This window comes from Squalius cephalus (assembly GCF_949319135.1).
Source record: "Squalius cephalus genome assembly, chromosome: 22".
NCBI lineage: Eukaryota > Metazoa > Chordata > Actinopteri > Cypriniformes > Leuciscidae > Squalius > Squalius cephalus.
In genome coordinates this window covers 22483876-22495060 of record NC_137143.1, presented here as the reverse complement: position 1 = coordinate 22495060, position 11185 = coordinate 22483876, and the positions used below count along the sequence as shown (strand labels likewise).

Below are 11185 nucleotides of genomic sequence, written 5' to 3'. Positions count from 1 at the left end.
CTTTGAAACAACAACTTTCTTTATATTTCATTAAAATATTATTGTAGTGTCACTGCCAACTCATACTGTTAACTTCCCATGTTTTAATTTCAATTCTGACCATTTTTCCTTTACATTTATCTTCAAATGTATTTTCCCAACCTACTTTCACCTATATATTTATCTTTCATTTCAGACATCACCCTACAGTATGTGTGGAGTGAAAGAGGTCTGTATTCTGACGGGTATTTGAAGCCAATTCAAACTGTGCATTCGTGATGGTGTTGGATTTCAAGCAACCCCACTTCAGGCATATGTGCCAAAATTAACTATTAGACAAATGCTTGCGATTTTCTATGTTCCATGAATAACAAATTAGGCTGTTACAATATCACCCAAATGACCCAATCTAAACAAAGCAGTATGAGTTATGCCTTTACTAAACTGTGCTCTTAGATTTTAGAACATTGGTCAAAATGACGTTTGGAAATACAATGTTTATTGAGTCAGGTTGGTCATAACTTGCTTTTTGTCCAAAAATGTTCAATACTACAGCATGATTGCAATGTGACAATGCTGATGTACAACAGTAAACAAGAACTGAATAACTTACCGATCAAATGTTTGGGGTTGGTAGGATTTTTTTATGTTGTTATCCATAAAAAGGGCAAGAATAAAGAGACATCAGAAAATGAATTTAATGCTATTTTCCATCTTGTTAGGACACAAATAATACAATTTCATGATTTTGTTTTAAAACAGGACTTTTATTTTTTATTTTCCAGCCATGATATGTCAACCCTTTAGGGGTATAAAATCACTGAAAACAGAATGCTTGTTTGGCAAAGCATTTTACAACATTTAGCCACATTTTTAAAACATTTATTCTCTCATAACTTAAAACATTAAGTTATGAGAGAATACAAACGACAAAAACTTTGCTGAAAAACCTGTTGTACACAATCTACTTAATGCCGTCTGTCATCTGATTTATAGTTCATACTTTTTTATTGATTAATGTCTTTTTTGCTGTGAAATCTTTAATGATTTTTATAATGTAAATGTAATATGAACAATTGAAATGTAATACTTGACTAAAGCAACTTGGGTTTACTTGATTATTCATACATAATTTTTAATGTTAAAATTATTATTTTTTTTTTTTTTTCATGTTAATGTAAATGTCAAATGTGACACAACAGGCTTTTGGGGAACTTTTATTTGTCTCTCTCAATTAACTTTGAATTATATTCAATATGAGCTATAAGCCTGATATGAGATATGATATTCAAAAAAAAAAGACTTTTTATATATAGCCTATTTATACACACACACAAAAGTTTGCGTGTGTTTTTTTTTAAAAGTATAATATTTCATTCATACACACACAAACATCATATTTGTTTTTTAAGTTGAATGGCGCGTAGCTTCATGGGAGGGGGTCTGACACTTTCCCTTCCTTCTGCCATAGAAAGTGTTGACAGAAATTGCCTCAAAATATCCATGTATTGTTGACCTAAGACTGAATTTTGTATAGCTAACTAAATGATTAATGACTAAATGATTGAATATAATTTTTTATTTAAGTGTATTAAGTATCCCAGTTATTTTCTAAAACAGGCCACACTATATAAAGTGTAGAGTAGACCATCGAGTCTATTTTTATTCCCCTAAAAGGGCAACGTGCGTATTGCCCTGAGATACTAACATTTACAGATTATGAAAAATGTAAAAATGAAATTCATAAAATTTCAACGTAAACCACTTCAGTCCCATCCAAATATTGTAAATATGTGATGTATCAACTTTTATCTGAAGGTGAGATTTCCTACTACAGCCAGGTGGCCATGTCAATTTAAATGCTGCCAGTGAGCTAAACAAAGAATGTATGAACAAAGTCACCAGCTCATTTTTTATGTTGAAATAATGAAGATTTGTGCCACCCCAGACTAGTTGCTGGCCCCTATGGCCATCCCATATAAAAAAATCCTGGCTCCGCCACTGTCATCAAGGCTGCATAAAACAGTAACATTGTGAATTCAATTAACCTACAATTTATTTAGCCTACACCCTATAGGCTATTTGAATATATTTTAAAATATAATTTATTCCAGCGATTACAAAGCTGAATTTTCATCCATTATCTACTCCAGTCTTCAGTGTCACATGATCCTTCAGAAATCGTTCTATGCGATTGACCAATGGGAATAAAACATTCCAAATCGCACAACGTTTAAAGCTAACCTTAGTCATTTAAAGTGTTCATTTTGTCGTAAACTCTACCGGTAAGAAGTTTGGCAGTTAGTAAGCATTTTTTGTTGCTGTTGGAAGAAATTGATACATTTATTATGCAAAGAAGCATTTATAATTTATTTAAATAAATGTTTCTTTTGAACTTTCTTTGCAAAGATGTTTTCAACATTGATAATAATAAGACATTTTCTTGAGCACATCATATTAGTAGCGTAATAATAATGACGTAGTAATAATAGTTTCCTAGTAGAAACTTTAGCCGAATCTACTTAAAATCAATATTTCACGTCCACGCTCAACGCCTAAATCATTCTTAGCCTATTATTTAATATACATTATTTTCACGAAACTTTGATTAATATATTCAAATGTACATGAACTACTGCTCCTGCTATTAATGTAATGTTCGTGACCTTTAAAGTTTGTTAATAAAATTTACTATAACCCTTGTAAGTAAACTCCACCCCTCCTCCATCCGCTGCAATGGTTCTACGTGTAGTTTGTGTTCCCGCTTTTGCAGCTGCTGGGGCTGCGGGGGGAGGGAGAGCTTCTCATGGAACAGCCAGCCCGGGGAGTCAGTCACATTCTTGGCCAGGATTCAATGACTGAACCAGACACAAACAAACACTGAGGGAGAGAGGGAGAGGGAGAGAGAGAGAGAAAGGGAGTGAGAGAGAGAGACTCACACACTCTCATAGTAAAGCGGAGGCAACTGCGCCGACGAGCTTTACACAAGGCACACATTTTGCGCGTGAGTTGCACCGACTCTGTTTTATAGTCGGATTGAGAATTACATTTCGATCAAAACTTTAGACTTTGAGGAGGATTTTCTCGTCGCTCGGAACTCTGGTTCCTTCTGGTACGACTTAAGATTTGAACATGAAACAGTTGAATGGATTACAAGGCGGTGTTTTACGCTTTCCGAACTGACATGGACTGTTGCGACTCTTTCCGTTCACATTCATTGAATCTGTTGTGAGTAGACTGCCCAGGTTTAAACATGGAGGCTCCTTCCAGCTTTCAGCAGCATCCAGGACTTCAGCAAACTCTTAAGCAGTTTCACTTGAGTTCCAAGATCTCTCTCGGCGGTCCGGCAGCCTTCTCGGCTCGGTGGCAGCAGGACATGCTGTTCAAGAAGGACGGCAAGAGCACTGAGGTGATAGTGAACCTCCCGGCGCAGACGCCCCCGGTCATGCCGGGGCCCCTATTCATCCCGTCCGACCGCTCCACAGAGAGGTGCGAGACGGTCCTGGATCGGGAGACCATTTCGTGCTTCGTGGTGGGCGGCGAGAAGCGCCTCTGCCTGCCGCAGATCCTCAACAGCGTCCTGCGAGACTTTTCCCTCCAGCAGATCAACTCGGTGTGCGACGACCTGCACATCTACTGCTCCAGGTGCACGGCGGACCAGCTGGAGATCCTCAAAGTTATGGGCATCCTGCCCTTCTCGGCCCCCTCTTGCGGACTCATCACCCAGACGGACGCCGAGCGCCTTTGCAATGCCCTCATCTACGGCGGCACGTTCCCCCCGCACGCCGACAAAGAGTTGTCGTGCTCCATCGAGCTGGAGCGGACGGAGAAGAGCTTCAAAGTTTATCACGAATGCTTCGGGAAGTGCAAGGGCCTGTTCGTGCCAGAGCTCTACTCGAGCCCCAGCGCGGCGTGCATACAGTGCTTGGACTGCAGGCTCATGTTCCCGACCCATAAGTTCGTGGTGCACAGTCATAAAAGGCAGGAGAACAGAACCTGTCACTGGGGCTTCGACTCGTCCAACTGGAGGGCTTATATTCTTTTGGATCAAGACTATAGTGACAAAGAGGAGAGCACCACACTGCAGCAGCTCCTCAATGAGTTAAAGGGAAAATTTGACCTGGGGAACAAGCACAAGACATCTTACAAGGTGAGCTCAAAATAGATGTTATTATAGCCTAAATCTGAATCTGTTCTGTAGTTCTGCAGAATTATGGATATTTTACTCCCAAATATTTATGATAAATATGATCAATGGAATGTGATCATTAAAGTGTTCACAGTGATTCTCATACACTTGTATTGATTTTTCTCTTTGTCTTGGGCGCGATTTGATCATACAGCACCTATTACACCTGGTTACACCTCACTGTTTATTGTGTCAAAGTAAACAAAAATATGTCAAACATATTTTCCTTCAATTTCCCCACGCAGAACACACTGTGGATAACGCAAACCATACTTCACGTTTCATCCCATATTTATTGTATTCCGTGTCATTTTTAGTTTTGCCCTTTTGTTTTTGAATATCACAACCTGTCCATGTTGACATTTAGTTCATTGGGATTTTTGATGGATGCTCAAACTTCATCTTCCACCCTTTTTAAAGCCTATTTATGCTGCATTTAGCATCATTCTTTCCCTACTTTTTGAGATCATAACATGCATCACTGCATGTTTTTAATCCTGTAATGTCAACTTCTATTGCTATCTTTGAGCGTATTGAAATGAAGGTGGACAGCCCGCCAGTGTCCTGCCCCAAACCAACCTCCCCCCCCACCCCCCACCCCCCATTTGTCTTCTTCTTCTGGATGCACTCAGGGGCATCTGCATATGATAAATGGAGCCTCAATTATGTATTTTGTGGGAGCCAGAGATAGACAGGGAGGCTTGGGGAAGCCAGTAATGGGCTCCGAGGTGAAGGAGGAGGGTAAGAGTGCTGTGTAGGACATTGTTTTGTGTGTGTGTTTTTGGTGGGGTGAGGGGGAGGGCAGGTTGGGGTTGAGGTCACTCTCTAAAAAGCAGTTGGTGTTGGGTCAGCGCTGGCCTTGGGTCTCCCACTGTCTGATCGGGCTCCACTCCAGGGTCAGGGATACGGCGAGCGGACAAAAGCACGGGAGTCTCGGGTTGGCTGCTCTCTCCACGCAGCAGCTGTTGAGTGTGATCGTGCTAATGGGTCTACACACATATATGTATGTGTTACCATGGTGTCACTTCAGCTGGCCTGGGATGCATGGTGTGGCAAATGCAGTTTCATCACTGTGGGAAATGTGAGAGACATGGCACATTTCAGAAATGCAGCATCATGTATATTTAACGATCGCTTCTCTATGGGAAAAGTGTTGACTGATATTTGTCACATGGAGGCTGAAGGGCTAGTTAGCAGTTTGCAGTGCGATGCGTCTGGTTAGGCTAAAGAAAGTCTGGCTTTTCTGTGCAGCTATTGTTAGATGATTAGATGGAACCTTGTGTGCATCTCTTATATTTGTTTAAATTGCACATTAAGCATATTTTATATGGGCTGTCCTAACAGTACAGTAGCTGAATGCATGGAAGGGTGGATTTTGTGCAGTTTCTGTGGTGTTCACTATCAGAAGTGTCCCAGTTAGCAAGCTGGCGGGGTCCGTGGGGAGCCGTGTACCGGTGGACCTGTACATCACTGGACTAGGTTGCTTGCGGAGAAAAAACAAAAAAGAGAAACAACAGCTTGCCACCTTACCCTTAACCTCAGCTGAATTGAGATGTCTGTTTTATTACTTTCTCCCCCTTTAATTTTGTAATTAAACCTTTAACTTTTAAAATATTTTCCAGTCTTGCTGAGAATATTTGCTTCATGCTGTCTCTTGCAGAGTTATTGTTACCAGTTACTAGAATTACTGTTTCCAAATATTACTTTGATGAGAGGCTGGTCGCCATGGTTATAAGGTTTTTGAGTCATTTATGTAATAAAATTGTTCACAGCAGTACAGAGTACACCGAGTTTGCTTTATTTTTTATCTGAAGGAAATCAAAGTGGAATATCTCAGAACTGAATTCATTTAAAACAGCATCCAGACTTTGTCTGGTCTGGCTGACATAATGGGGGATATAGCTGGGAGAGGGTGGCGAGTTCTCATTAAGAATCTGTCGCCCCTGTCCACCAGGGCCTTGACGTGCCGTCAAAGGACCGTGACATGTGACCTCTGTCCAAAGCAAGTCAACCAACAATCCCACCCCCTCTCCTTTCAGACAGTCCGGCCAATCGTGTGGCCCTTGGATCTCCAACTGGACAGATGGTTGTTTGATAAAAGACAGAAAAATACATTGCAAATAAATTTGTAGCAAAACATCACATCAAATTACCATTTGCCTTGGTGTTAATTTCTCCCCCAATTTTCATGGATTTACATAAAACTTCATCAATTTACCCATTGTTATCCTCTTAAAAAATATATTAATTTTTTCAAATGTTTTTTATTATAACTTTTTATTTATTATTATTAATGTTTTTATATATATAAAAAAAACATTATTTTGCTTATTTAAAGCTTTTTAAGAGTTGTGAAATGGTTTTTGCATTTATTTCCAAGACTAAATTTGAGGTGCTTTTTTTTTCTCATCAGTTTGCCAAATGTTATGCTATTTAATTAATTTATTAATCTTAATTTTTAAAAACATTTTATTCTATCTTATTTTAATGTTATATTAATATTTTTATAATTCTCTTTATTATATTTTAGTATTATATTATTTTAAAAGTTGTGAAACTGAATTGGTGTTTTGCTCCAGTTTTAAACAGATCGATACAGCACATAATGGTTGTGTTGTGTTGTTTTATTTGGAGTTTCAACTTTCCCTTAAACCACATATTTCAAGTGCATGTGCATTGTCCTGCCAGAAATGAAGTAAGGCTCCAGTGAGAATAGTATTGTGTAATAAATTGGACACAGAGGGGCCGCAGAGCTTTAAATGGGGATGGGGGGGGGTATCAAACTCTCTTTTGTTCTGCTCTCTCACTTTATCAAATTACAGATGACTCCCAACCTGAGACCAAACCAATCAACTGAGTGTCCGACCCAAGGTGGCCACGGCCATAATAAATGCGCACGCCTGGGGGATAGAGGTCGACATGTGCGTGCGAGTTTGCATTTATAATGCCTGGATCAGCTGTGGGGAAAAGATTAAAATGAGCGCACGTCCTACTCATTTCCATTCCCATCTGTCTGCTGACCTCGCCGTTGCGGCCCGCACTGCGTCCCACCAGCCGCGCTGCCCCTTGCTCTGCCTCCAGACTGCCAACAATTTCATCCGCTTGCCCAACCCCCCCCCCCCCCCCCCCCCCCCCCTCCACCCAAACAGTGCGAGTGCTACTTATTCATCCAGCGCAGTCAGGACACTCACGTAGTCTGTACCACATAACGGCGGCCCGCAAACAACCCCTGCTGCTCGGAATCAGATGCTCAAACAACACTGGGTGCCTGGGGTTTGACTTAGCTGAGTCAAAATCTACTTTCGGACGCCTATTCTCTGAACGGCTGAATTTTAAAAGGGTCGCTTGATGGCTTAACAGTCCCCAAGAGATGCTGTCTCATCCCCTCCCTGGAGGGATGGAGGTGAGGGGGTGGTCAGGGGCTCTCAGAGGTTGTGCCCTCTATTCTCTCCCGGGTGACCTCTTGTTTAAAGGGCGTCAGCTGGAGCTCTCCACTGGCTGATGCTGGGGTGAAGACCTGCCGCCTCTTTTGTTCCCGACATCTTTGTTACTCAAGCTCATTGTGTCTCTGGCTTCGTTTTGGTGCCCGTTGCACTGAGTCTGTAGGCTTTTGTCTGTGTCTGCTGCCAACATGAAATTCATCCACTGTGGTGTAGTGTTCATTTGGTACCCACTATAATATTGATCATTAATCGGGATGTAGTTAGCAGCAAATGTGACGAAATCAGGCATCTGTTTTGTGAGCAAGTCTGTATGATGTCTGATGACGGCATTGGTTGAGGTTTAGAGTTGCGCAGGCTGGCACTGCCACCAGTCTGTGGAAACAGATGGCAGAATGATGGTGGTGTTGTTTTATGATCAGTTTCTCAGATCAGGCCCCTTAGTCGATAGCGATCATCAGCTTCATGATTATTAATATGGCAACCCATCTGCTCTGGAGATGGAAAATCCTGGAGTACACAGCTGCCACTGTGCAAGAAACCCAGTGCCTTAATTGAGGCCCTTGCAAGTCCGCTAATCTGTAACTGTCCACTCGGATGAAGTTTCATTGCTATGGAAATGGATTAAATGTAGCTTTAATTTAGTGTTCGATCTCTCACTCTTCTTCATTAGATGCATGCCCTCGTACAGCTTTGTATTCCCTCCCTGATCCATCCTCATGAGCTGGAGGATGCGTTTTTACTTAATCTGGTTGCAATTTCAATTAGGCTATTTCTTGGCCACCCAGAACAAATTAGGAATATTGAAAAAGTCTATTCCTGATCTGAATGTGCTCGACTTACAGATACGCACCAGTTTTATTTCAGCCAAAAGAAACTACGAGGAATCCAAACAACTCATTGCTTATTCTCGCATTGTGTCTTGCCTGCAGTGATTATTTTAAATTATGTTTTGCTTGAAAACGCCAAACTAAACCGCTGCTGAAAGAATCTAGCGTTCTGGGGCATACTTGAGTGCCTTTACTTCCTAACAGCTGTCGACTTCTGTTAGAGCTGCTCGGAGAAGGGTAAGGACTGTGTGGTAAAGATGTTTCCTCAGGGTCTGTCTGTGGGATGATGCAGCTTCGGTCTGCGTGCGTGTGCCATATGACAAACTGGCATGTTGCTCTCGCCTACAAACCTCCCACTGACCACCCCCAAAGCTATCATGAGGAGAAGCTCATGAATCTCAAATGAAGTTGATTTCTAAATGTTCAAATAGCATTGTTAAGTGCACGTTTTCCACTGTTGCTTGGTCATAGCCTTCCCACATCATGGATTGACGCTGGCTACTCTGTCCATCGGTGATGAATCAATGGAGCCAAGCATAATTAAAATGTGTTTAAGATAAATCATTTTATACTATTAATAATGGCAATTCATGTTGGAGCTGCTGTCTATTAAGTGAACATGACTTGTGATGTGCTACACGTATGTGGATGAAGTAAGTTCAAATTCATCCGTTTCCCAAACTTGCTCCCCCCTCATCGTTTCCCGTCCAATATCTGCTTTTTCCTTACTTGCTTACCCTCATGTCTTTTCACAATTTTTCTTCTGCATAAAAGCAGAATTTTTTGTTTTTTATATCCTGATGTTTTAAAGTGAATATCACTGCTTTCATTCAGTATAACATGGGGCTGTCAAGCTCCATAATGACCAGAAAAGCACCACAAAAGTTACTTTGAAACTAGCTCATACAGCTCTTGCACTATACTTCATGTCTTCAGAAGTTGTTCAAATCCTTTCTGCGAAGAACAGAAAAAAATGTGAGTTGCAGTTGGCTAAAAATCGTGATATCCACCATTGACCGCCATGGCGTGTTCATGAGAGAAGTAGTGGTCAAATTTGGAAACAAATTGTACTTTTGAGTTTTTCGCAAACCATAGTTCTTTCAAGAATTAGACTGACCTGGTTCTCAAATTTAAGTGTGGTCTGATTTTGGTCTGTTCCAAAATCTGCATAAATTCAGAAGACTGAAGTGCACAAGTAGAATGGACTATATTCATGATGCTTTTGTATTCTTTTACCGTTTATTTTATTTGCACATCATTGCGAATTTTCTCCTTTTTGTGTTCCATGGAAGCATGAAAGTCCTATGGGTTTGCAACAACATGATGGTAAGTAAATAATGAGTTTTCACTTTAGATGAATGGTTCCTTTAAAAATAAAAAGTGGCAGTTTAAATAAATCATAAGCAAACTGGGTTTTCTAAACCACACAATCGAAAGTTGGTTCTTTTCTAGGCTAAGGAAAAAAAGCTTGTTTTTTAACGTGAGCTGTCTGGGCCTTCTAAAAAAGAGGGATTTTGTGTTTTTAAGCAGCCCGTGGCCTCTCGTTCACTCCTCAGAGGCACGCAGACGGCTCTTGCTCCACGCCCAGGCAGCATTATTCAGAAAACTTCTGTGATTGGAGAGTCAGTGTAGTTGCTAAGCAAAGCTGCTCTTCCTGTGCTAAATAAGAACTTGATGCTTCCTGGCTGGTGGGCTGAGGGGAGTGTGCCAGCTCTCTCATGCTCGCTCACTCACTGCTCACTGCTCACTCTGCCCGTCTTTCTCTCTCTCTCTCTCACACACACATGCACTTTCTCTCTTTAACACATACACAAACAAGTCTCTGCAACACTTGTATCCAGGCCTTCTCATGGTGATTGTGTTACTAGGGAATACAAGGCTCTGTCCTAGCCTTGCAAAAAAAGCAGGAGGAATGATGATGTCAGGATGACCTGATCCATAACCTCCATTTCCCTATGCCTCTCGGATTCGGATAAGTGTGAGCCTCTCTCTCTCTCTCTCTCTCTCTCTCTCTCTCTCTCTCTCTCTCTCTCTCTCTCTCTCTCTCTCTCTCTCTCTCTCTCTCTCTCTCTCTCTCTCTCTCTCTCTCTCTCTCTCTCTCTCTCTCTCTCTCTCTCTCTCTCTCTCTCTCTCTCTCTCTCCCTCTCCCTCCTGCTCTCTGGGTGGTGTAAGGATGGAGGTTTTCCTGCATTTGCCCTCCCTATGTTTTGAGGCTTTGGGTTATGAGGCACATTCAGATTTTTCCAGAAAGGCTGATTCACTCCTCCTGCCCTCAGACAGCTGGCAAGGCCTCCATTTTCCACTCGCTACGATGGTCCACCACAACATGGTGTTTCAGAAATGCTTCTGGAACGCTCAGCAAGATGGCGTTCTCAACGAAAAGTACTGTGGATGGAGAGGTTCCTCTGTTTTCATAGATAATATCAGATTGCTTGTCTGTACTGCATCTTTCTTAGGCTAAGGCTGTGAAATGTCATGTTTAGTCAGTAAAAAACGTCCATTTAAAAATGTCTCTTTTCCACGCTTCAGCAAATTGTCTGCATAATACATGCAGTGGAACTGCAGTTACTTAAAGGGACAGTTCACTTCAAAAATAATAGATTCTCATGTGGTCTTCATTTTTCATACAGTGACAATGAATGTGTTCTGAAAGTTTTAATCTTCGGAAACTCATGCAGAGTTGCTATCAGTGTGTAATGGCCCTTTTACATCAAGATTGATAACTATAAATATAACTGTATGAGCGC

General features: G+C 41.3%; 1 protein-coding gene across 1 annotated transcript in view; it reads left to right on the top strand.

Annotated features, from left to right (window-relative positions):
• The first annotated feature begins 2844 nt into the window (after positions 1–2844).
• Positions 2845–11185, top strand: part of skib (v-ski avian sarcoma viral oncogene homolog b) — a 32276-nt gene continuing 23935 nt past the window's right edge. Inside the window, exon 1 of the mRNA XM_079856911.1 lies at positions 2845–4129. Coding sequence (XP_079713037.1) covers positions 3233–4129 — 897 coding nt within the window. The 5' untranslated portion in view covers positions 2845–3232. The remainder of the gene's footprint in view (positions 4130–11185) is intronic.